Below are 27,378 nucleotides of genomic sequence, written 5' to 3' on the forward strand. Positions count from 1 at the left end.
TTTTGGCCTGTACTTATTCTCTTTGCTACAGCATGTTTTTTTTATGTCAATTTTCAAAACATTTACAAGAATTTTAGTCATTCAATCTGCTTTAGAGATTAAAACATCACACTAAATGAAAGCAAATTAAACAATTACACCTTAAAACGACATTTAAGGTGTATTAAAACAACATTCCATTATTTGCAGACAAACTTCATTATTTGCAGATACTCTTGAATTTTAGTGCAGTCTGAAAATGCCTGTGGGAATAAATATGATTTCACCTGAGATATGAAAGATCAGTAGTGAAGCTGAAATGTCTGAGATGGCCTTTAGAGAAGGTTTGAAAGCCAGTTTGGATTGAAGACCTACTAAGAGCTGCTTCTCCACTGACCTAAGCAAGTGATAAAAATGCAATAGGTCTAACAGATAAGCCATATTCAATCAATTCAAACACTCAAAAACAAGATTTTTGGTTGAGGTGGATATGATTTGCACACAGTCTCTTAGCCTAGAGCAGGGGTGGGCAACTCCAGGCCTCGAGGGCTGGTGTCCTGCAGGTTTTAGATGAGTCCTTGATCCAACACAGCTGATTCAAATGGCTAAATGACCTCCTCAACGTCTCTTGAAGTTCTCCAGAGGCCTGGTAATGAACTAATCATTTGATTCAGTTGTGCTGACCCAGGGTGAGATCTAAAACCTGCAGGACACCGGCCCACCCCTGGCCTAGAGGTTAGGTGGCACGTCTCTTGCAATATATCTGCATTTTTATCTTGAAATGAAATAGGAATAACATTAGATATTTTAAACTAAAACCTAAACATGTGAGAAAACACTTACTTTCACTTAGAAACTAAAAAGATTGATGAATGGCTAGATTGGACTTGACTGCGCAGAAGCTAAAATTATACAGGAAATGTCTTCAGCTATAATCTTGTAGTCAAGTAGGTCAAATGAATCGACATAACAAACAACAGGGGGCACTGGTGCGTATAATTCTTTGAGATGGGGTTGTTGACATGAGTGTGAGTTAATTGCCGGAACATAATATTTTTCTATTTTAATAGCTGTTCTCTAAACAGATCAAATCTTTAAAGATATTTTTTTTCTTTTTCAGTTTTTAATCCTTGTCCTTTTATTGAGTCACCCAATTTTACTTTTAATTTATGTCTTGGGTGTTTTAGTTTAAGTTTGAGTACTATTTTACATCTTAGCCTATCAGCTCGGACTCTTCCATTGTCAAAGGGTCTGTTATCTACCCTTCTGTTTTGCCTGGCTAATGGCGATGTTCTTTTTGGGGGATTTTGAACTCCCCCAAATCAACCACAATAAAGACTCTTTTCATTGGATCCTGTTCACGTCCATGTTATGATAGAAACTAATAAGCTATACAAAAAAAAAAAAAGATTAAAAATCAAAAACTAAACTGAAATAAGGAAACTGACCTACCGTCTGAAATCTAAACAAGGCATTTTTAATACAACAGTGCAAATAACCAATGAAAAATAATGTTTTACAGTTTGTTTTACTCTTCTTTTGTTATACAACGTTTGGTGCGAGGACCACTTTACACCACCACATCTATCTGTTTGCAAAATTGCTAAAAAATTACAAGTTATCTGGATCTCGATCCAGGAATATTTGCAAGTATTCTTTACTGTTGCGAGATGTTGCAAGATACATTTTATGAAAATATGTTTATTTTATTTATTTATTTTTCCTTTTTATTCTTTTAAGAGCAGTTTTTCCAGCTGAGAACAATCTCCAGACTAAAATATTTCTTAAAATCACGAGACGGTACTGTTTGTTTTTCAAGCCTTAAATAGTCTTGAACATGTATATGTTGTATCCATACAACATAAAGATTACTAAGAACTGCTTCCCACTCAGTATTGCCCACAAAGCTCAAAGCTCATTTCAAAATGTGCCTTTGCTGTTATTGCACCAAGACTCTGGAATAATCTCCCAAGGATCTTAAATGAGCATCAACTGTGGCCGCCTCTAAATTTAAGATAAAGTCTACCTTTTTTGTCAAGCTTTTGGAAGTGGCTCATTTCTGGAACTGTAGTTGGAGGACAGGTTGTTGCTGTATTATTTTATGCAAATTGTGCAATTATGTGTAGCATGAAGTTGAAGGAACCCTTTTATTTTTCATGTGTTATTAATTTTTATTGTAAAGCACTTTCTGATACAAATAAAAATTACTTAATGTCCTGGCAGCAACAGAAAGCTTTGTTTGTTAGTTTTTTCTAAAAATGATCAAGCCAACATATATGTTGGCATATCTGTAAAGAAATATTGCTGATAAACAAGTGTTAAGGTCTGTGTCGGGTTAATGGCTGGTGAAATTGGTGAGTTGGAGAACAGGTTATTCACTGGCAATGTTGATGTTGCACAGGAAGTCAAATATACAGCCTTTGTCTCTCTTTCTCCTCAACATACTCAAATACACACAATGACATAAACAGGTTATCTATGGCAAACAACATAGCCATCTGTTGAATATTTGATCAGAGACCAGCGCAGCCTTAATAATTTAGCAACAGGCCTTTGCATGACTCTCACTGCTAGTGAATGTTGGGTCCTCTTGGCACACTAGTAATCAATTCTGCCACTTGACTAGAAACTATTCAACAGCTGTCTAAATCTGATATCATTATATTTTACAGGCATGCCTGAATACCACCTGCTTTACATTATGGAAGATGATTTATTGCTGCAGATGTGTTTGGTAGTTTCATGATATACTGATAATCCGCTCGATGAAATTATAAAGTACTAAAACCGGCATGAAAATATTAAACCTATTTAAGCTCTCTGTACTAGTAGTCCTGTAGTCTTAAAAGCAAATATTTTCTTAGTGAGTTACTAAGAGTTTTAATATTATGTACTGTAGATTAAAACCCTATATCCTTTACGATTTACTTAAAGAAAATGTTATACCTAAACTATTCTTCAGTTGTTAATCTGGGATGCTCCTTTTATACCCTTGTTTTGTGTTACTGGCCTTGACAAAAACTTTTTTTTACTCTTTGAGCACATATGTTCACCATAAATGAAAAGTAATATCAAATCTTCTCTATTTCATTTTGAATAAGATGCGAATATTAATTTTAGGCATATTGTAGGCGTACTGTAGTGATAATCCTTGTGTCATGGCTGGATCAGTGTAAGTCACGGGGGGTGGGGGTGTAGTGGACTGCAACGGTGATGTCCGGTCAGCTTGGTGTCTTGGCCAGTCAGGAAATAAACCGGATGAATAATACACAGTGTCGACGGTCACATGTCGTGCAGCGGGCTCCTGAATGATTTAAAGCTTTTTACATCATCAGCCTCACCCTCCCTCCCGCTCTGTCTGCCGCTGATGCACCGCGCAGCCCGGAGATGCTGCTGCTGATGCTGGTGACCGACTGCAGCATCCGACATGGGTATCCTCTAATCCGGCCGTGCCACAGTGAGTGTTTTTCCTTCGCTTTTCTCCCCTTTGTTCTCCTTGCCATCGTGTTATCTTAAACTTGATCACCTTCCACCCTCCTCCTTCGTTTATCACCTATCCACCCCTCCTCTTCACCCACCCTTTTTTGTTGTCTTCCTTTGTGCAGTTTTTCACGAGTGATGGCGCATTATAACGTGGCGGAAAACGTGCGTCTTTCCTATAGGGAGTGTGTTTATGATTTCGCGGAGTGGACGGAATGGTCGGTCAATGGTCCCGTCCTGTCACCTTAACGGTGAGCGTTAGAAACAAGGGGGAAGGCAGAGTTTAGGGCGGGTATCGCTTCTCCCAGCGGACTAGAGCTGCAGGAGGCTATGCTTGGAGGGTCGAGAGGAGGACAGGACAAGACAAAGTGGCGACTGGGACCCAAATGAAAGAGGGTGGGTTCTTTAATCGAGAACATTTGCAGTTTTTAGTATGTATGCGGTTATTACCTAGACTGTTGGCTCAGTGGGTGTGTCGGAGAAAGAGAAGATTACATAATTAGAGTTAGACTTGATCTTTATGATCAGGGCAGGGTAGGAAAAAATAAAGCTTTATAGATTTTATCCATGAACACTGTATCGTATGTGGACATTCTATCTATCTATCTATCTATCTATCTATCTATCTATCTATCTATCTATCTATCTGTCTGTCTGTCTGTCTGTCTGTCTGTCTGTCTGTCTGTCTGTCCAGTAAAGCAAACTACTGTTACTTGATTCATGTGTATCTGTGAGGACAAGAGGACTAAAGCTTCAACCAGTTCAACTAGGCTAATCCCTAATGACATGGCCAGATCTCTCCCCCTCTCTCTCTCTCTCTTTCTCATTCTTTCTCTCTCATTTGCCATAAGGCCTTATCTCCTTTTTCTGCTCTTAATTCTTTAAAAACACACACTTGTGGTGTCGTGCTGTCCATGGTGCTGAAAGCAGTCGTCTGCAGATGGCTTGCTAATACGCTGAAGCTTGATGGCCCTGTCATCGCTCAACAGGTGCCTTTTACTGCTACAGCTACACAGAAATAAGGGAAGTTGATTTCAGTTGTAACTCTGTCATTTAAAACGGGTGTTGTGATTGCATGCACTCTGAATGGCATGCTCCTGACACAGAAGCAATTAATTTGCCAACATGGAATTATGCAATTCAAAGGGCAGTGGGCATTGCAAAATTACTGCTTTTTAACACACATTATTTTACAGATTTTTGGGTTTGTGATACTGCTCTGAATTTCAAGACATATCAATAAGCAAAAAATCTTGGGATTATTACCATAGAATCAAGCAGTAAAAATGTATAAATATTAATATCTGATCAATATTAATGCTTAATAATAAATTATTAATAATAATGAATACTTTATTATTTCAAACAGAAAAATCTATGCTGGACAGGCAGTAAACGTTCAGAGGCTCCTAGCATTTAAGTCAAAAGCAGTCCACCTAAACCATTGAATGGACATCCGAGAGGAAAATGAAAACCATGATGATGCTGATGATTGAGTTGGTGAAAACAACAATAAGAAGCAGAATATTATATAACAGACCAATTTAGCAACTGCACTTTGTCTGTCTGCATATCCCTCACACACTCTGTCAAACAGCCTCCAGGATATCCAGGTCTCACATTGGAGGATGAAGTCACATGTAGAGACACACCATAAGCTTGAGGGGCAGTCGTTCCTTGCTTAAGGGCACTTTAGCAGTAACAAAGGTCAAGAGTGGGGCATCCGCACCCCCCTCCTTTTATATTTCTTTTGCACTGGCTGAATATTATCATGTCGAAGAGATGTATTGAAATTGCAGCTGAATGAAGAGGATAAGGCACAACTCATTTGTTGGTGACGTTTATTGAGCATTTCTGTCTTTAGCTGTCTTCACAATTTAACTCCAGACAGTGTTAGAAGAATCACAGGACACAGCAGGAGGCTGTCTGCTTCAGATGTGTTCTCACTACTGGAAATAAAATGTTTAGGGTTGGGATGGACTTGCAGGAAGAAGGATATAAGATGGCTACTACTTGGCTCTGATTTCACTGGACTATTGTCTTCATTGATCTCATATTGGCACAATAAACTTGAAACAGATTTGTACTGGCGAGCTGACGTGTCAAAGAGTGCTTGATTACTAATATGACTGCTCTGTACATGTGCATTCTCATGCATACGTTGGATAATGTTTAGAGAAGTCGATATCTACAGTTCACGTGTGATAATAGCTTTTATTAGATAACAATAGTGGAGATGTGGCAAAGGAGGGGCAGAAAAATGGTTCCTTCAATTCAGTAAAGTTTAATAAGTGTTTAAAATATTTTGTATATTATTATTTACTTATCTATTTATTTTGTCAGCCTTTAATGTATCTGCTTCTAGTAATGCTAATCTAATGAAACACTTTTTTGATGCCACATCTTTAGGGTATCATTCATAAACTCATATGGGTTTTTTCATGTGTTACGATTTCTTCGTGTTACAAATTTTAAACAATTTTAAACAGCATACATAAACTATCAATGCACTCTTAACCTAGACAATGCAATATTTGATTAATCTGCCATTTCGGGTGCTGTAGCTGGGTTGAGCAGGCGACACATATGTATTAAGGCCACTGCAGCAGCTCGTGGGGTCATATGTGCACCGAGGCTATTTATTGCATGTCTCCCCACTGCTCTCTCCCAAGATTCTTGTCCTGCATCGACAAAGGCTAACAAATTGTCATTTTTTCAGCATCGATTAAATAAAACTAGCAAATGCTGAAACGTGTGGAAGTGCAAGTAAAAAAGGGATAACATAATAAACGAACAGACTTAGTAATATCAGCTTGGCAGCAATATTAATCGAAAGCTTTCTGACTCTTGCCCCAGTGAGCAACTACAGACTAGCTGGTCGTGTCAGATGTAGTTAGGCTTTAGCAATGAAACCCCTGAATCTGAATATTGCATTCACATAAATAATATATGTTTTATTTTCAATTTCAAAACCACACTGTCTTGCTCCTATTCAAGGCTTTAGATGCAGGCAGGAACTATGTTACTGCAGAGGTTATGAAATGCTACTGGCCTCTCATTCATTTTTATTAGCAATAATAGACGCTGACAGAAGAGTTGTGAGTGTGTGAGTGTGATAGATACAAGACACATACGAAAAAGGGAATTGATATTTATTTTTAAAATCTTTATTTGCCTTCAACACAAAATATTTCTGGTATATTGCAAATTTAAAATAGAATATGGGTTTGAATCCAGCAGCTGGCTGCAGCCTGTGTGAAGTCCCTGTGCTCTCACTTTGCTAGCCTGAGTATCCAGGTACTATGACTCACAGTCAATTGGTCAGTCAATTCTTAAGTGACCGTAGGTGCAGCTGTGAGTGTCTTTCTCTCTTCGCTGCAGTAGACAGATGACAGGTACAGGTACACCTGAATTGGATAAGAGGTTAATTGATTGATTGAGATTGATTCTTTAGAATAGGTGATGTACTAATTTCTATACTGTAAAATATAGCTGTGACTAACCAAGAGAAAATCAGACACGTAAACATCAGCTCTTAATTTTATGAATGGCCGACTGGCCTTCATCACCCTTCCTCTATGAGATGCTGCTCAGCACTGACGTCAGTGAGTCTGCTTGCACATAAAGGCTAATATAATCAGAACACACACACACACACACACACACACACACACACACACACACAAACACACACACACACACACACACGCCAGGTTGTTTTCCACTAATTCGGTCAATTCGATTTATCCATTTGCTTTCTTTGGGAAAGTACCCCAAGGCTTTCCCTTGAAAGAAGTCAGAGAAACACTGCCAGAGAGAGAAGGGGATGAAATACACCTGGGAGTGTGGAGTGGTCGAACGGGTGAAAGTGGAATCGAAATATAAAAGACTGTCAACTGGCAGAGGACTGTTTCGACATGGTGAGCAGTGGACACAACAGGCGCTACATTCATTTAGTGCTGAGCGGTATGAGATGACAAACAATTCTCTGCACTGTCAGAGCTGAAATGGGAATATATCAGAAAGGAAATGTGGAGATTAGAGAGGGTTGTGTTAAAGGCATGGTTTATGATAGATGTATTGTCAGTGATATAGAATTCTGACTGAGGAACTACAGAGTGACAATCCTGGACACAGTTGGGAGAGGGATTAGCAAATTGGACATATAGTGACAATGCTGTGAGGAAAAGGCATCATTTGGCTGCCACAGGCAATATTTCCTTTCCCATTGCTTCAGAGTGTTACCAGCGTTTCATGGTTTTGGAGTTATTTGTCAAAGAATTACTCAGCAGGGCACACCTGAAGTCTGCCACGGAATCAACAAGCCAGTTTTAGGGCCAGGTCTTCAGTTGAAGTTTTAACATTAAGGGAGTCACAACTGGGGTAAGTCCCTGAGTGTGTCAGATGGCCCTGTTGTTTCTTTAGGGCTTTAGGCCACATTGACAGAGATGCCATTGATATGGCTGGTTAAGCACAGAGCCAGAGGGAATGACAGCACTGTTTTTATTTATCTTGCAGTGTAGAAGCAGATCCATTTTGCTTTAGGCTCCAGGCCCCGACTGTGCTACATTAGGGGAAGATAGATGAGGATGTAGCATTGCAAACTGTGAGTGGAGCAGACCAGCTGACAGGTCAGTCATGCAGAGCAATTGGTCTGTACCTTTTTGGACTAGTGCCAGGAGATTCCACACTGTAAACTTTTGATAGATAGGCATTATATGTCTTAAGTTGACTGAGAAATGGAACATTTCCTCCCTGTGTTTACTGGTTTCTTAGAAATCTAGAATATGCCTCAACAGGTTTAAGGTTAATGGTTAACATTTGCAGTGATTATAGTCCAGGTAGTCATTAAAAGAGTAATCCTGTGAGACAGCCAATAAATTGATTCCAATACTCTAAAGGAATAGAAATTCCAGTAACATGGATACTATATGCATAACCTGGAAACTTCGAGACATTTAACCACTCATTGGTTTATACAGTACATTAGTTGTGGGTTTTTTTTTTGGCTTGTTTAAGAAAATCTTTGCCCAATCTACACTTGGACACAGATTTCTTGTGTTTTACTGAATCTTAATTAAGGTTCAGCAGCATCTTCTACGAGCATGCTGTTTATTTACACTGTGAGCCGAGCCCATTTCAAGTTCCAAGGCCACACAGTCTGTCTTAATTCTGTCTTGTGCTCCATAATTATAACATTTTTATGAATGAATTAACATATTAAAAATCACAAGATTAGAATCAAAAGATAAGAACATCGTGAATAAGAGTTTTTCTGTAGTAACAGATGACAAAAGCATGGTAGGTGGCTCTTTTCTTAGACGTGATCTTAAACCAGATCTTGATGGGTGAGTCATACTTATATTAACACATAATACAACATGCTAAAAAACAAACACCAAAAAAATAGTTTTGATTTAAATGTAGTTTATCAGTTTCTACCATAAAGTCAAGCTAAAGGTTTACTGTGGTTTTTCCAAGTAAACAAGACAGCAAAAATAAAGATAGCCTTAGGATAGTCCTGTTGTATGATATGTAGCTCTACATTTAGAGCTATATACATGTTATATGTGCTTCTACATATGAAATACCTTATAAAACATATCATAACAGCATGAACAAATAAAGATATGTACTCAAGTTGCTCTTGTGCACTGTGTGTGCACCATTACTTTGCAATATGTTATTTACCCCTTGATGAATGATGATGCCTTTTCCCCAGGTAGTCTCATCCTGTGTTTAAGCAAAGAGATTATAGATCATGATCTATAATAATAATAATAATAATAATAATAATAATAATAATAATAATAATAATAATAATAATAATAATAATAATAACAACAACAACAACAACAACAACAACAACAACAACAACAACAACAACAATAATAATAATAATAATAATACATTTTATTTATAGGTGCCTTTCAGACCATCAAGGTCACCTTACAGTAACATGTAAACAATACCATAAAAAACATAAGAAAAATGTATATATAGCAAACATGGTAAGATAAAATTTAGACATAAACAGTCATAAAAGTATAAAAGCAAATATAAAAACTGAGCAAGGTAAAAATGGCCTAAGACAGATCAGGTGTATGCAATTCTGCTGGGCCCCAAAACCATATAATTTCAACCAGTTGACCGATGGATTCACAATCAGGACCTTCTCTCTGTGATGCAACATTTGGTCGTACAGGGATAGGTACAGTGTGACTGATGAGCCAGACAACATAATCAACCTGGCAGGCGGCAATTTCTCTTTTATGTCAGATTCATTAGGCTTGTCAGACAGGGACACTGTGGCTGGTGAGCCAAGACACTAAATCAGCCACACTGCCACCAAGATCAGCCATGCAGAGGAAAATGAATTTAGGACTTCCACATTAAAACCTTCAGTTACTGCTGATATTTATTGATCTGCTGACTGGGTCATTGTGCTTTTAGCACAATAGTTTTGCTCCCAGGTACATGACCTATAGGAACTCGTGAAAAATAGAGCTGGTTTATATAGACCAGAATATATTTAATAATAATGTATGCCTAAATGGAATTAGCTGTGATTAAATAAGAGGGTATTTGCTATTAGTCATAGTGATTGATAGTAATACATTATTGTGTTCAAGACTCGATGGGGCTCTAAGCACTGATGTGTAACACTCTACAGAGGCTAGCCTCATAACTCTTAATACTGAGAGGCACTAATATGGAGATACGCACATACACACATGAATTATGCATAATAATATTTTCTCTGTTACATAAGTTGTCTGTGTGTCCGTTTGTTAAGCTAAAATGAAATACAATTTAGCATTTTTATATACTGCTATTTGCTAATTGTGCTAAAACAAAAGCAATTGCAAAGTGACAGACTTGCTCACTTGTATTTTACATTAATTTCTCTTTCAAAAAAACATCCAAATCATCAGTGACACTGACATCGAGTGTGTGATAAAACGGAAAACAAACTCACACAAAAATTGTAATTTCCCTGACTCAGGTGCTCTACCAAGAACTCCTTCCTGTTCTGTCTGCAGGATGTGAGAATGGGGCCAGGGCAGCATGCCAGGTCTAATTTTTGTGGAGGCCAGGGCCATGCATTGCAGACTGGTTTCCACGTCAGTGTTGAGTGAATTAGAAGTGCTCTCAACTTTATTAAACCACAGCAGCTCTTACTGTAAAGGCAATGAGAGCTCAATCAGGTTATTCATCCAGTTAATTCAGACACAAGCAGGGGCGGACACAGAAACAAGCTTAGTCATGGCTGATTAGACACAAGTATAGATGTTCTGACAGCTCTCTTATCTGGAGAGGAAACACACTAATGTTAAGATGCTAGAGGTGGCCGTGGTGATTATGATGACAGGGATTTAACTATTGATCTTTATACATCTGCGCAAATGGGTGTTTGTTTAAGCATGTAAAATTATGGAAGAAGAACAAAGAAGTGTCTAGTTCAAAAATCCCTTAGAGTGTGAAACAGTTCCTCCCATGCTGGGAGACGAAAGCGATGCTTGTAGCTCTTTGTGTTGTGCACATTACACATTTGTTGATACATACGTGTTAATTTCCAAGATTTCTTCCCCTGCAGTTCAGTGACAGAAATAATTAGATTAACTGATGAAAAGATATTTAAATAATAGGCAAAAATATAAAATTTATTGCCTGCAACCACACTCTATTAAATAATTTAGTAGCCAGTGTCACCACTGGCATTTTAGCTTCTGCACTGTACTCCGAAGAATAGCAGTGTCTGTCTCTGTTAGAGGTGCTCGGTGCCTGTGTTGCAGATGTGTACCACCTTCTACATACACTGAGTAGGATTATTACTGGATTACTAAATTAGTGCTTACCTCTAACAAACATGTAGTTCAGATTTTCTTTTGGATGCTGTGATGATGCACTCATTACTAATGAGGGAGGTTTTGGTTTTCATTATATAGGGTGATCCAGAAATCAGTTATTTGCCTCCTGGTTACATACTCTCATTGATCCATTCATCATGTCACCTGCTAGAAAGCAAAGTGTATTTCTTTACCATAAAAAGGTCACACAGAGAACATAAACAGGACACTTTATCACATAAACCTTTAACCCAGGAACAACTATTAGCAAGATGAAGTCATTTTTCCAGAGCAGATGGAACACCTGCTGCCACGGGGCTTTGTGCGGCTCTGTTTTGTTGATCTAGAGTACAACTGTTCAAATAGCTCGCACTCAATGTGGGACAGGTGGTGGTCATCATCAATGAAAACTGGCCTAGAATATTTAAGTGAGCAGATGTTCTGAAAAGCAGAGCACTTGTATGATCTGATTAAAGATATGGACTGATGAAAGGTTGTATGTTTATGTGTGGCACTTACTCTAGCACACATGAAATGGAGCTTATTTCTTCCTAATCTGCCACCTTTATGACATTTTTGAAACTGGCTGAATGTGATTGAATTCATGTATAGGTATCATTGTTTCAAATTTAAGGTATTAAGGTCTGGCTGGCTTGTCTAGACACTCATGTTCTATACACGCACGCACACACACACACTCATGAACCCGCACATACACACACATTGATTGACAAAGCAGAGCCAGGTGATCAAAGGTTAGTGCACTAATGAAACCAGATTTGCTGTTTTTCAGTCTGCTCATCCTCCTCATTCTTTTCTCCTAATGTGTTCATCTTCTTCTGTCTTCTGTACACACACACACACACACACACACACACACACACACACACACACACACACACACACACACACACACACACACACACACACACACACACACACACACAAGCCCGTTCAGCTATCTTAGTGAGGACCTTCATTGACATAATGGTTTCCCTAGCCCCTAACCCTAACCATTACAAATGAATGCCTAACCCTAACGCATACCCTAAACCTAACCATAACGTAATTGTAACCCTGACACTAAAACCACATTTTGAGCCTCAAAAAGGCCTTCAAACTTGTGAGGACCCGGTGAATGTGTCCTCATAAGTGACTGTTGGTTCTCACAAGTATAGTAGAATGCAGATTTCGGTCCTCACAAAGATAGCTAGACAGGAACACACACACACTTGCGTGCACATGTGTTTTCATATCTCAAGTATTGAGCAGTATTACGCTCAATTTCAATTTTCGTATTTCTTATTGATTGCTTCTATGAGATGAAGGAAATAAAATCTTGTTTCCACAAATATCAGGTTGTTTGTCCAGTGATTGTAACACATAGCTCACTTGTGCGTCACATTTTGTGACTGCGCCATTCATTTAAGTACATTTTCATATAAAACATAAATGGCACTAGAATAAATGAGTTTTTATTGCAGTAATCTACAATAATTGAATAAGATGTCATCATTTTATGTCTGAAGAGCAATAAAAACTTTTGTTAGAATGTGTGTGCAAATACAGAATAGAAGCAGAATTTCATCTACATGCCCAGGAGTAAGAACTCTACTGATCAGATGCTCTTAAATGTTAATTATTATATATGGTTATGACTGGAAATTTCTGAATTTTAATTTTGGAAGGGTTCTGCACGTCATTTATAACTACAGAGCTTCATACTGGCTCCATTAAGGAAAATCCTTTTTGTCAGAATTTAAGAGGTACCGCCCCACCCAGAGATAACCACCATGCTCAAACTGAATCACCTTTTAAGCTTTCTATACTGCTGCACATGTAATACACCCACTAAGTGCAGTGACAATAGCAGCCCCACTCTATCTGGTTAAACAGCTGAGTAATTGCAGTCATCATTTGAGTGGCTTATGTTATAGTTGAGGGTGCGCAGTGTGGGTCTGCTGAATGTAAGTGTGTTTGTTCAGTAACTTGAATTTGTTGTTTAAAGTAGATGAATGGTGAGTGTTAGTTCATTGCTGTTAAGAGAGACAGAGGTGGACTCGGCTACAATTGATGGCTTTAATAGCTCTCTTTTCAACAGCATCTCTAATCTGTTACTCACTCGACTCAGCTAATGCTTTGTTTAAACGTGGCAGAAAAACCTGCATTACAGCAGCACTAGGAATTTACATAGTTGCATTTGAATTATTCCGATAAATTCTACTTATACTGAAAGGAAAAAAAACATTCAGCCCCTATGATTGTCATGGTTTTGCATGTAATATTTTTTAGCTTGTTTTGAAGTAATGCATCATATAATATGGCATTTATTTATGTGAAAACACAGGCTAATAAATTAAAAATAATTATGTAAAAAGCCCCCAGTATTATTTTCACATGAGAGTAAAATGTCAGATTTCTGTCTGTAAATAAATGTGTTAAAGATTTCATTCTGTATTTTAATGGAGTGATCGTTAAGTATGGCAAAGATGTTGTAGTTGAAGTTCATTGCCTCTGATTCTACAGTTATTTATCAGCAAACACAACAGAAGAGGTTTTGCCAAGGTTTAATATTGCTATCTCTCCCCCTTACAAACAAAATAAAATGTCATTAGTTGTAGGGCTGTCACTAATGAGCTTTGCTACTATAGCGACATGGCTTTGGGGAGAGGACTTCTAATTAGCTGTTTCCTCATTCAGGTACACCTCATTTGTGGACAAACTTGTAACACATTTCCCCTTTTGAACTAATATGTCTTGGCATGCATACTCCAAAATAAGCCTTGTGTCAGATGAATAATAGTAGGCAATGGGCTGTGAAATGCTGTAAAAATAAATTATCCCTCCTGTGTCTTTCAGATTGCTTTCTCTCTCACTATGTGGGGAAAAACTGACGTGGCATTCTACTGAGCCTGAAAACAGAGGCGTGGACAGCAAGACAAAATTAGATTTTCTTCATTTATTTGGATTAGGAATAATTCCTCTTCCAAAGTGCTCTGCACATCTTCTTGAAGAACTCATTCACAGAACTTAAGGAAAAACACTGGTCAAACAGTATCTTCCGCTACTCCCCATTGGCTTTCAATATGAGTGGTCTGGTAGGGAAGCTGGATCCTCGCAGGATACAGTGGGGGTCGACATGGAACACCTTTGCATCCCGTGTCCTCAGGACCAAGCCTGTGGAGTCCATGTTAGATTCAGCCATATCGGGTACAAGCTCACATGGAACCAGACTGGCCCGGGTTTTGTCTACGGTGGACCTAGTGTCGCTGGGTGTGGGCAGCTGCGTCGGGACGGGGATGTATGTGGTCTCTGGACTGGTCGCCAAGGAGATGGCTGGCCCTGGGGTCATTGTGTCCTTTATTATTGCTGCTGTTGCCTCCATTCTGTCAGGTGAGACTAGAGCTATGCACGCTCATTTATGCAAGGCTTCTCTAATCACATAAACACCAAGGGGACAGTAGCTGCAGTATAAAAGTTGCTTGTCCTTCTTATTACCATTAAACCGGTAAGATATATTTGAAAAGCCTTTTAATACCTATGTAATTATTACAAGGGCAATGACATTATAGGGGCAGAGCTATAATAGGTTCAAGAGATAAGTAAAATATACTTTAATGCTCATATCAATAGTTTCAATTCAGCCTTTCACTCTGGTGATAATGCAGTCAAATCACTGATATGTGTCTGAATTTATGTGTGTCTATATTGTACTCCTCTTCCTGTCTCCCCCACAGGAGTATGCTACGCAGAGTTTGGTGTCCGTGTGCCTAAGACCACAGGTTCAGCCTACACATACAGCTACGTGACAGTGGGGGAGTGTGTGGCTTTTTTCATCGGTTGGAACTTAATTCTGGAATATCTGATTGGCACGGCAGCGGGGGCGTCAGCTCTCAGCAGCATGGCGGACTCACTGGCCAATCACACCATCAGCAACTTTATGATTTCACACATTGGAACACTCAACGGCTTAGGTAAGTAGCACAAAGACGCAGTGCTATGACAGCTTTGATAAATTTTCTCTCTGGTTCTAATTTTCTCAGGATTGGAATTCATTCAGGTATTGTGTAAAGTACTGCAGTTTAACTGTGAATGCTTTTTTTCAGTGTTATATTTACGTTATTTCAGAGAACTGAAGCCAAAGTGCTTCTTAGAAATCACCTGCGAGATAATTTTCTTGAAGGCACATTTTTTAAGGCATTAAGAAGCAGGGTAATTCATTTAGAATCTACATCTTATCAGCAATCAGCTACAGTTAGTTGTTTTGGTTCAGCTGTCAAGCATGTTTGCTTTAATGGTAAAAACATGCATTGACCCAAGTGACTTTTGGAGAGATGTTATCTTTTTTTTTTGTTCCTTCCTCTTTGAGGTCTTGAACAGACTTTGACATTTAGACTTTGAGAAGTACATGTAATAAATCCAGCCTTTGCTCTTATTCCGTATTTGCACACAACTTGTTCCTAAGAGTCATGATTTACTTTATCAGTGTGGAATAGAAGCGCAGCGCCATTTCTATCATACAAAGGATCTCCCATTGCCTTGATAATCACAACACATCTTTCAAATTTTAATAAAAACACCAATATAAAAATGCTTACATTATCTCAGAAACCATTCAAACCATACCAATTTATTTTTCCCAGGAACATCCAAAGAATATTATGCAGCTTATCTTGGAAGTCATACTGTCATGGAAAGTAAAAGCAGGCACATCATCTTGAATTCTATATAACACAGTTTTCCATAATCTTACCATGAGGAGGATGCGTGCTTATCTTGTGCAATGCTCTAGCTGATGTGTGTGCCAGCTATGTTTCTATCTGGCTGACACTGCCTCATCAGTTGCTTCCTGTTGGCCTTTGAAAAAGTGATGGTAGTGGTCACATGACAAGTGTCACGGCCAGCTGTTCCAAATGATCACGGAAAGCTGATGTTTCCTTTTCCTGTTGGAGAGAAATGATTGTTTCTCCACACCCAAGGGGAAAAAATGTGAAATCTAACTAAAATATATCTCATTCATTTCCAAATACACACAGGCTGAGTTCTTGTGGAACATGTGCATCTAAAAATTTGTTTTTAGATGGTCAACTGGGTGGGGTGTATCTAATTTAGGAATGCAGTACTTCACTATGACAACTTATCTTACAAAAATAGTTCAGCTGATGTGCCAAATCTAAAGGTGTTTCAAACTTTCTGTTGCCAAGAAATTAAACAGAGTTGGAAAGTTCAATTTTTTTTATTAAACCATGGCTTTGGGTGTTTTATTGGACCAGTGGGGAATGTCCTGTGAATTACACATGAATTCACTGGAATACCCTTGGATAATTATCTACACATACTCCAACATACTCTATGAGAGTGGCTGAAACTCTTGGAAACAACAAATTAGTCTGAGATTATTTATTCTGATTAATAGTTGTGGTCAAATGTTTACATAGAGTGATCATGGACATGATTTCATATCGTGGAAAGTTTGAGCATTTAATGATTACTTTGAACAGTTTCTGTCTATGTGGGTTCTCAGTAATCTCTTAGATGAGAGGTGAAACATCATTTAAAAAAAAACACAAATGCAAGTCACCTTTCTTTTAGCTCTTTAGACTTTGAACTGTTCTTTCTCTAGGTAAGAATAATTGTACGCCAAACATCTTTCATGACAGATTCCATGATCATCACTTCAAATAATTGTACATAAGTAAAGGTTATTCAGATGGGCCACCACTTTGTCAAAGTCTGAAAAAAAGGTCCAAACTGTCACCCTCAGATGAGAGAAAATTGGTTAAGACATGTGGAGCAAGCCAGGAACCACTGAGGCTTAAACCTGCCATGAACTGGAAACTGCTGGAATACCAGGGTAACAGTTACATCGCCATGGACTGAGATGGTGATGACCTTGAAAAGACCCTTTTCCAAAGTTGACACCTTTAGGCTCAACTTAAATTTTCAGCTGCCCACATGGATAAGCTAAACTTCTTATAGAGAAAGGTTTGATGGTCAGGCGAGACAAAGATGGAACTATTTGGCCACAATGACAAGAGTTATGTTTGGAGGAGTAAAGATGAGGCTTTCAAACCTATGAACTGTATCTCTGCCACTATTGTATTGGTACAATGCACTAAATGGATGGAATGATACAGAAGGAAGAAGCTTCTTTATGCTTCTTCTCAAAATCCATCAACTTCACCTCAGATCAATAGCTAGATGACACAAATGGGTGTTCCAACAGATAGATCAAAACTGGTTTTGGAATGGATAAAGCAGGCTAATGTTAAGCTTCTGGAATGACCTTCCCAAAGCCCCAGTCTCAGCCCGTCTGAAAATTTGTGTGCTATGCTTAAAAGCCGGGCCGGTGCCAGGAAACCAATTCTGTCAAGAAGAGTAGTTAAATATCCAGCCAGAATTATGCCAGAAGCTTGTCGATGGGTACTAAAAGTGTCGGGTTGAGGTGAAGCGCGGTACATTTGAAGTTGTATGTTTGACCCTGTGTGGATTACAGAAAATCCAAAATGAATTCAAAATGTTGCACCCGGTTCTTGATTTTAGATGTATGTTGTACTATTATTCTACCCTGGAAAAAGAAAAATTCAGAGAAATTATTAAAAGACCAAATTTGCATTGACATTTATCCCATTAATGATTGTACATTATGTGTACTTCTGATAAAAAACTATATTTAGTTAAACTGATTTGACCGAGCTGTAGAACTAGCACCAAAAATGTGAGGATTTTCTACTTTTCTTTTTAATTTGGGGTTAATCAGACAAAATAAGAAATTGAAAACCTGCTTAACTGTGAGAGGACTTGTTCTGACAATTTAGTATTTTCTTGAAAAAATAACAAAGCACTTACTCAAACAGTTTTATGCCAAACGCACAGGAAAATGGATATATTAATCTTCAGCACCACAGTGACTGGGTGACAGCACTTTTATGTCTTTCTGTGTATTCAAGCATGCGTGTTTCCTCCCCAGGTAAAGGAGAACAGTCCTACCCAGACCTACTGGCACTGCTGATAGCACTGCTGGTGACAGTGATAGTGGCTTTGGGAGTGAAGAACTCTGTTGGTTTCAACAACGCATTGAACGTCATCAACCTTATAGTGTGGGTGTTCATGATGATCGCTGGCCTGTTCTTTGTAAATGGGGAGAACTGGGACGAGGGGAGATTTCTGCCTTTCGGCTGGTCAGGGGTATGCATCCGAATATATATATAAACACACACAATAAATAACAAACAAACAAACAGAAACCCCCCCTACCATCAGCAGGGTATCTGTGCTGTTTGGTTGTTTTCTTTAGGACATCCATCAGCTCTGTTTCCTCTGTGTTGCAGGTGATGCAGGGTGCAGCCACCTGCTTCTATGCCTTTATTGGATTTGACATCATTGCTACAACAGGAGAAGAGGCCAAGAGTCCCAACACCTCCATCCCCTATGCTATCACCGCCTCACTCATCACCTGCCTCACTGCCTATGTCTCTGTGAGTTAGCTTTATAACATATTGCATAAACAAACATGAGCGCTCTATTCTTTATATATCTATTGTTAAGTAATCGACAAATCTATTGTTATTCACACTAATAGTTTTGTGCATAACAAAGTAGAGCGTCATTCATGTTATGGTGGTTTCCGTTGATATATTTTGTAAAATGACTTAATTTAATTATAAACCTAAAGAATATTGATCACTTATCGTGTGCTGAAATTCAGCTTTAGCTTCAGCTGTCTGCTCTCCCCAAATGTTGACAAGTTTCCAATACACGGAATGAATAAATATGAAGATGCTGTATTTCAAATCTGTGGGTGTGTATCTAATCTCTGATCTCCACCTTTACAACCCGTACAGCTTTCCTGATTACATAATGTGTGCTGGATGGTTGTTGCTATGGGTGCTGTGGAACAGCAGCCTATCAGATATAAGACGTTTTTCAGCATTTTGTGTGGCAAAGATTGCATCAACTTCAAAAACTCGAGTGCTTCTTTTTGAAATCCATGTCTCTCTCTTTCACAGTCACATCTATTCCTCCACATCATCGCTCTCCTATGCACCAGCTTCTCTCTAATCTCCACCTTTCTTTGATCTCACTCACAGTAGGCTGCTTGGAATAACTTTTCTGCTGCTGTGAGGATCCCGTGGTTGCTGCTGTTCAATCTTCAGAAATCAGCTTAAACACATTACCTGTCACATCTTTTTTTTTCTGTGTGTGTGATGTTGATTTTTGCAGTACATTTAAATCAAAGAGTTTGCAAGGCAAACTTATGCTTGTTTGTCAGTTTCTGAGCTTTTCATTCACTGTTAGTGCTGACATATCTATCCTTGTACGGCCTTGCAATACTGTGCTCTTCAGTTTAGGTTGGGGCAATGAGCAGCAGGGGAGAGAATTGTGTTGATTATTTTTTCTGGGAAGTCCTTTGCTCTGGAGATGGGTAATATGAATTTGCCAACTAAACTTAGCTGACTGTGAGCTGAAGGGAACACTGAAAAATAAATTTTGGGATCAGATTTGTGCTCTAAGCAAATATGTTGTTGTAGATTTGTTTTAGATTACTTTATCCCCCTTGTGACTGGTTCACACACAGTGTTAGCCAGTCTTTTCATACAGCAAATAATGGATGTTAACTTCCTTTCTGTAAGGGGTTAGTGCTTTTTATTATTATTACTCCCTTCTGTAATCCGTTGATGCAAATCTATCTGATTAGCAGCACAGCATTTGTGACAGATGGCTCTGCATGATATCACACATCAGACACAGGGACACACATATTGAGCGAGGCACGACTAATGACCACTTTGCATGTGATGGAGCATGCTGTGTGTTGAGCATATTAGCTAAGCAAAACTAAGCTCTAAGGATGTAGCTCAACTCTTTTTAGTATCTAGGGTCTAAATGTTGATGTGACTATAAGCTCTACAGAGTTACTCTGAGAAGAGCCTCCACAAGAAGTCGAATTAGTCTCTTTTCTGCAGCGTCATCCCGTTCTTCTTGTTTTTTTTCTTTGTTTGTTCTTTTTGTTGCTGTGTTGTTTAATACACTATAATTCTGGCAGCAAAAATCTAATATTTCTGCTTGTTAACACTGGTATTAAAGTTTCTCTGTACTTTAATAGATTCATGATGAGATTTTGATTTTATGGTGAGAACTGCAGTAAAGATTTCTTAGTAATAATCAACACTATGTTTGTTTGTTTTTATTCCAGGTTTCTGTGATTCTGACACTGATGGTACCATACAATGAAATTGATGAGGATGCACCACTGATGGAGATGTTTGCCATGCATGGTTGTATGTTCGCAAAGTACATAGTGGCGGTAGGCTCTATAGCTGGACTGACTGTATCCCTCCTGGGTTCGCTGTTCCCCATGCCCAGGGTCATCTATGCCATGGCAGGAGATGGCCTGCTCTTTAAGTTAGTTCGCACAGTACTTGCATTTGTATTTATATGTCAGTCTTAATGATGTTTGCATATGAGTCTCATCTCATCTCTTTTTTATAGGTTCCTGGCCCATGTGTCTTCCTACACAGAGACCCCTGTTGTAGCTTGTGTGGTTTCAGGCTTTCTGGCTTCCTTGCTGTCCCTCCTGGTCAGCCTTAGAGACCTCATAGAGATGATGTCCATAGGAACACTTTTGGCCTATACCCTGGTGAGTGTTGGATAATAATAATGGAAACATGTACATCATGAAGCTTACTCTCAATATTATTTAGATCAATTTTCTTTAAAGAAGTTTTTCCTTCCACATTGAGGGGCATCTGATTGTCTTTACCTTACAATATAAAGTGCCTTGAGGCAAGTGTTGCTATTTGGTGCTATATAAATAAAATTGAATTGAACTGAATTGAACTGAATGCATTTAATATATCTGGATAAAGCCCTTGAGATGTATTTAAGGATGTCTAAACAAACATACTAGCAACAACTGCTAAGCAGAACAATACAAAGCCACAATCTCACTGTATTACACTGCCTTACAGAGATCAATTCACAGTATTTTGTAACCAGGGGGCATCCATAATCCAGCAACAATTGTTTCATAAGAACTAAGTGAAGATGCGTTGCTCAGCTTTCATCTCAAGTCTAAGAAATGTATAGCCTGAAAACAGAAAGATTGTTTTTTCTTCTCCTAAGTAGCTATACATTCAGATTTGACAAAAAAAGCACTGCTCTTTAAAGGAGCTATGAAATACTGCACACAATAACAGATACCTTGCTAGGAAAAATAATCTCTCCAGTGCGTGATTTCCTATGATAACAGGATAGCTGTATGTGTTCATAGACAACAAATCTTAACAGAGTCACCAGTATGTACAAGACATGTGGGCATGTGTTTATCAGGCTCTAAAGATTACCTTCTACCCATGGCTGCACAATACTAGTTAGATGGTAAGCAGTTAACTAAGATAATAATGAGTCACTGATTTATGAACCAGTCAGAACAAAAACAAAATTCATAATTTTTGTTAAATACATTTGAAATAAAATAAAAACTATTTTTGTAAAAACTAATTATTGAGCTGTTTGTTTTGAAATAAAACATTCACACAATTCCCGTGGAATGGGAATGCCACTACTAAAAATGGTTTTGTGATGGAGCTCCTGTTTATAAATGACATGTGTTTTGCAGGTGAGTCTCTGTGTGCTTCTCTTACGCTACCAACCTGAGGGAGACATCCATGGTTTCGTGAACTTTCTCTCTGAGGAGCAGAATAAAAAGAGGAAGGAAGGCGTTCTGGCTGAGTGTGAGAAAGACGCCTGCTCACCAACCAGCGAGGCTGATGAGTATGGCGGTCCGCCCACTAACACCTGCGGAGCCAAAAACCTGCCTTCGCTGGGTGACAATGAGATGCTGATTGGAAAACCAGATAAAAATGCATACACGGCCAATCACCCTAACTATGGTACAGTGGATATGACTACTGGTATTGAAGCAGAAGAATCAGAAGGTGGCCTGTCCCGGCGGTTAAAGAAGCTGATTGGACCACGCTACTACACCTTGAGGATCCGACTGGGCCTACCGGGAAAAATGGATAGACCGACTCCAGCAACGGGGAAAACTGTCACTGTGTGTGTTCTGCTGCTCTTCATCTTCATTTTTGCTTTCTGCTCCTTCATAATTTTTGGTGAGAACAAGTTAACAAACTCACACTCACATCTGTATGATTCAGGCACAGATTGGTCAACAAATAATAAATGCGTTGAACTGAATTGAATGAATTATTTCTTCCTTTCAGGAGCTAGCACTATTGGGGAGGGTCGTTGGTGGGCCTTGCTGCTATTGATCGTCTTCATCATTATCATTGCCCTACTAGTCATCATCATCCTGCAACAACCAGAGAATCCTAAGCGACTTCCCTACATGGCACCCTGTGTGCCCTTCGTACCTGCTTCAGCCATGCTGGTTAATATCTACCTCATGCTCAAACTATCTGCAATCACCTGGATACGATTTTCAATCTGGTGCCTCGTGGGTAAGTAAATGATGTTTTATTTTTTCGCTTTTAAATTAACTTTAAAACATTCGGAAAGAGAAAAGATAATGCTTTTATTTAGTCAGTTCCACACCTGTCAGTCATGTAGAAGGACAAGCAGGAACCTAATGAGACTTTTTTTTTAGTTTTGTCGTGTTTAATCACTATGCAGGTTGGTTGCTAAATTATTTCCATGTTGTATGCATGAAAATAATTCAATTTGTGACCAATAAAGAATAGACTGTGTGTGACTTCTTGTTTGTTTTATTGTGGAAGACCTGGGGCATCTAACTTTCCTTTTCCTTCCTGCCTCAGTTGTATCTATCTGAGCACCTATTTTTGACTTGCCTTTATAGCTGCAAGAGTGAAAGGGAAGGTTTACAAGAAGGTAGTGAGACCTGCTTTGATATGTGGTTTGTAAACAGTGGCACTGACAAAACATCAGGAGCCTAAGATAAAGTGGCAGGGATGAAGATGCTAAGATTTTCTTTGGGAGTGACCAGGATGGACAAGATTAACAATGAGGACATCAGAGGGACAGCTCATGTTGCAATAGCAAGGCTGAAATAGCTTGGGCGTGTACACAGTACATGGTGGGTATACTGGACAAAGGATTTTGAAGATGAAGCTACCAGGCAAAAGGAAAAGAGAAAGACCAAAGACAAGATTCATGGATGTAGTGAAGGAGGACATGCAGATGATTGTTGTTACAGAAAATGATTCTAGGGACAAGGTGAGATGGGGGCAAATGATCTGCTGTGGCAACAGCTGAAAAGAAAAGAAGGAGAGTCCAACAGAGCTTTTAGGTTCATGGAGATTTTCCTTTTTTTCTGTATTTTTATTTAAGCAACTAAAATCATGTCCCAAGGTCTAATAAACATGACCCACTGGATTATGTATGTGTGAAAAAATATTAACACGTTCTGTTCTTGTAGGTGTGCTCATATACTTTGGCTATGGCATGTGGAATAGTACTCTGGAAATCACAGCCAGAGAGAATGAGGTGCATGCTTCCACCTACCAGCGCTACAATCAAGGTGTTGACGAAGGCTTCTGCGGCTTCGAAGATGATTTCTACCCACCTACCACTGACGCCTGGGGTGCGCCAGACGGGGCATCAGGGCTAACCTCGCCCCCTGTGGCAAAACCCGAAAATGATGGGATGCCAACGAAAAGTGGAGGCAGAACCATTGCCAATCATGGCCTCGCGGAGGAGGATCCAATGGATTTCTAAGGGACTGACTCTGCGTTACCCTGAATGTACTGCCTTGTCTGCTGCCTGGGGGATGGGAGGGGAAGAATATGTGAGTGCACGAATGACTGTGTGTGTGTGTGTGTGTGTGTGTGTGTGTGTGCGTGTACATGCCAGCATGTGTGTTTTTTTGTGTGTCCAAATCTTGGGCTAGATTGTTTGTTGGCAGTGGAACTGCTTTTCTATCACTTTATTCCACCGTGCCTGGCTCCCCCGCTTCCACAAAAATTTCGATGTCAAGGTCGTGAGTGTCTTGACTCATTTGCTTGTTATTACTTACTGGAATCCACATGCCACACAAAGAAAGGCCAGACAGAAAAAGTGCAGATGTAGCAAGAGATAAAATATAATGTGGCTCTTTGAACTCTGAACCAAATGAGACTGTCTGTTAAGCAATTTTTTTTAACTGTTTATTTCTCTGAATTACGCGATACAATAGAAGAGAAGGCAATGAGATGGGGCAGATGAATCAGCATGTCCCATCCTGTTTTAACAGACAGGCAGGAAGGTTAGATGACAGCATGGCAAGCCCAAATGACTTCCTGTGGACAGCTCTGGTTTTCTCCGTTCATTCGGAATTTTCAACAGAAAGAAAAAGTGCTGTGCATACCCTCAAAATAATAATAAAAAACATTAACCCTCAGTGTTATTTCTTGCTTTAAATGTTTCCCTGACCCCGAACATCTAGCCCAAATGATTCTGAGGTGAATGTGGGAAAGGGTGTTGATGTTTTCTGTCACAAATATTACTTGGACTTTGCTTGCAATAGTGCCTTCATCTACTGTATGTGTACGTGAGTTTCTGATTATGTCGGTTTTCTACTTTAATTTTGCCTGCGTGTGTATTTGAGGGTGTACTGCATGTACACTCAAAATCCACCTTTACATGGGTTATTATATTTGTGTTCGTATAAAGTGTGTTCTTCAGATTGTTTTACTCTGTATGTATAGATATATTTTCCCACTCTTCCCCAGCATGAAGCTCAGCGTGAATTCACTTGCAACAAATCAACTCATCAGTATATTGGAAAATAGGAGAGAGTAGTCGATATAAAAGCAAAAGAGAATGAGCTGAATCCTAACTGGTAACCACTATGGTTACTCTGAAGAAAGTCATATTTTCTCCAGATTTTGTTTGCATGATAAGTTTACGATTTTATTTAAAATTCATTCAGAATGTTTTTTGACTTATGATCATCTGTTATTTTTGCTTTATTTTTTACCAAATGAAATGAAATCTAATCCTTCCTCTTCCTCCTTTCCTTTGCTTTTCTTTCTTCAATTCCTCCTTCTTCTTCTTCTTTGCATTTTATAAGGTTCCACAATTCCTTTCTTCTTCCAAACAAACTCTACCTTCCTCTCTCTGCCACCTCACCCTCGTCTTGATATCCATCGGGCCATGTCATCCACTTTAAGCCACAAGTGATAGAGCCAGGATTGGTTTTCAGTCAGGATTTGTAACAGCAATCTGTTCATGGCCTGTCGATCTATTAGCTCCTGTTTCGCTTAAGGGTGTCCACTATCGCTTTTCTGATTTGTCACTGGAGCATTTACTACACTCCCTGTGGTCCTGCTCCCACTTAGGCTCAAGCTGGTATGAGTGAACCTCACTATTTGGCCCTACTTTGTTTTTAAAGCATGTAGCTTGTGCTGAAGTCCCACTCTTCACATGGTACCTACATTGCTGGTGCACTCTGAAGAGCTTGTGAAAATCAGCTGGATCAGATAATGAGCCGGTGTGGTTTAGTATGTAAGACAAGTAAGCTACAGCCAAGGTTAGGGGTTGGACTTCATAATTAGTATGTACTGCAAGGCATGTTTAAGAGTAAAACACTTTTAAACAAGAGAATACAAAGTGCTTTACATTGAAGGAATTGTGCAATGTATCCATTCATGGCACTATAACTGATTTTGGCATCAACCAAAGCACCCCCCACCCTTATAGGTGGGGGGTGCTTCTTCTATATAGCTGCTGCTGCTGTCTGCCCTGATTGTCCTACTTGTACCTTTTGCCCCTGTTGCTGCATCAGTCCCTTCCAGGGAAGCCTTATTTGTCTAATGCACTAAATCTAAGGATGCCACGCTATACCCTCACCCCACCTCTGCCCCCCTCACAACCATACACATTAAAAAAAAACCAAGAAAACAAAAATAAAACAAACCAAAAATTAAAAAATAAATTAAAATAATTATTATATAAACAGGCCCTTTGGTGATGTCCATTGAAGAGATTATACCAACTCCATATACACAGGGATTTATGTTCATATTGAATGATTCTGCAGGTAGCCAGCGCACGGAGCAGTATGCTGTGCAGGCAAGTGGAAGTTTAGGGAGTTGGAATTTAGTTGCTGTTGAGCGTGAAGCCTATGTAGTCTGCCAAGGTCATGACTTTAGTATCTTTTATGGAAATGTGACTGGGTTATTGACTTGAGAGGGGGGGATCATATTTTACGACCACAATATTACATTAAACCACACTGTAAGTTCCAGCCATGGATGTTAGAAGAACTGATATTTTATAGCAGTTTTTTTACGGTTGGCACAGGAAAAAATAATAGAAAGTTTTGCAGAATTGTCCAATATAAACATTATTCTAGGTGATACAGTTGGAAAAGCATTTGCGCATTAAATCTCGCACACATCTAAACATATTTTCATTTTGTACTTTTGAGCCAAAATACCCACTCAGATCACTTCCTAACTCAGCCAAAAGAATCCAACAGCTTTGCATTCATAGCTCAGCCAAAACAAAAAAGTAAATTCAGGCGACGCCATTCCTCTCACACTGGACTGTACAGCCGACTTTCTATATTATCTGATCTGCGTGTGTGTATAAAAACTGTGCGAATGCATGTGCTGTATGTGTGTGCGATGTGTGTTTGTGGTCTACGCCTGCGCCTCAGTGTGATCGTCTGGTGAATGTGTAGCATGCTGTCATGCACGAGGCCCAGACTATACATGTTGTACTTGCATGCGGTGACTGATCGCAATGACCTGTAATGGAACACTAAACCAAACCAAATGCAGGCTTAATTCTTATACCTGGGAACGTTGGCCTCTCTGCTCTGGAAGGACTAATGTTTAACAATTTAATAGGTTAAATAAAACCACTATCCTACAGGATGATTTTGTGCATTTGTTGCACTTTGCTGCATTTTCTATTCTGATGGAACCCAGAATTTTACTTTATAACTCAATTCTATGTTAAATGAAAGAGCTAAAGGAATATTATATACGATGTTCAAATCACGTACTCTTTTCCTCGGTAATCTCCTTGCCCAGGTATGAGAACCAGGACTCCATTTGAAAAAGAAGGAGTACATGTAGCAAACACACTGATGTGGGTTGCT

At 39.1% G+C, this 27,378-nt stretch overlaps 1 protein-coding gene across 2 annotated transcripts; it reads left to right on the forward strand.

Annotated features, from left to right (window-relative positions):
- Positions 1-3,195: 3,195 nt before the first annotated feature.
- slc7a14a (solute carrier family 7 member 14a) lies at positions 3,196-26,907 on the forward strand. 2 transcript variants are annotated; one of them, XM_085143537.1, is made up of 11 exons: positions 3,196-3,436; positions 3,585-3,855; positions 14,169-14,702; positions 15,047-15,283; positions 18,280-18,497; positions 18,641-18,787; positions 20,506-20,714; positions 20,802-20,949; positions 21,931-22,426; positions 22,538-22,774; positions 23,710-26,907. In XM_085143537.1, exons 3-11 carry the CDS (start codon positions 14,396-14,398, stop codon positions 24,006-24,008), a joined length of 2,298 nt encoding a protein of 765 aa, XP_084999663.1. In that variant the 5' UTR covers positions 3,196-3,436; positions 3,585-3,855; positions 14,169-14,395; the 3' UTR covers positions 24,009-26,907. The 2 variants fall into 2 exon arrangements, with proteins under 2 accessions (XP_084999663.1, XP_084999662.1); XM_085143536.1 differs by lacking the exon at positions 3,585-3,855.
- Positions 26,908-27,378: the final 471 nt, after the last annotated feature.

The sequence above is a fragment of the Neolamprologus multifasciatus genome, chromosome 19, assembly GCF_963576455.1.
Source record: "Neolamprologus multifasciatus chromosome 19, fNeoMul1.2, whole genome shotgun sequence".
Classification (NCBI taxonomy): domain Eukaryota; kingdom Metazoa; phylum Chordata; class Actinopteri; order Cichliformes; family Cichlidae; genus Neolamprologus; species Neolamprologus multifasciatus.

Bases quoted from the DNA above. Each gene is read 5' to 3' on its own strand.
- slc7a14a (XM_085143537.1), top strand. From the start codon at position 14,396: ATGAGTGGTCTGGTAGGGAAGCTGGATCCTCGCAGGATACAGTGGGGG. The intron at 14,703-15,046 runs GTGAGACTAGAG...TCTCCCCCACAG, and splicing joins TGTTGCCTCCATTCTGTCAG to GAGTATGCTACGCAGAGTTT. The intron at 18,498-18,640 runs GTATGCATCCGA...TCTGTGTTGCAG, and splicing joins TGCCTTTCGGCTGGTCAGGG to GTGATGCAGGGTGCAGCCAC.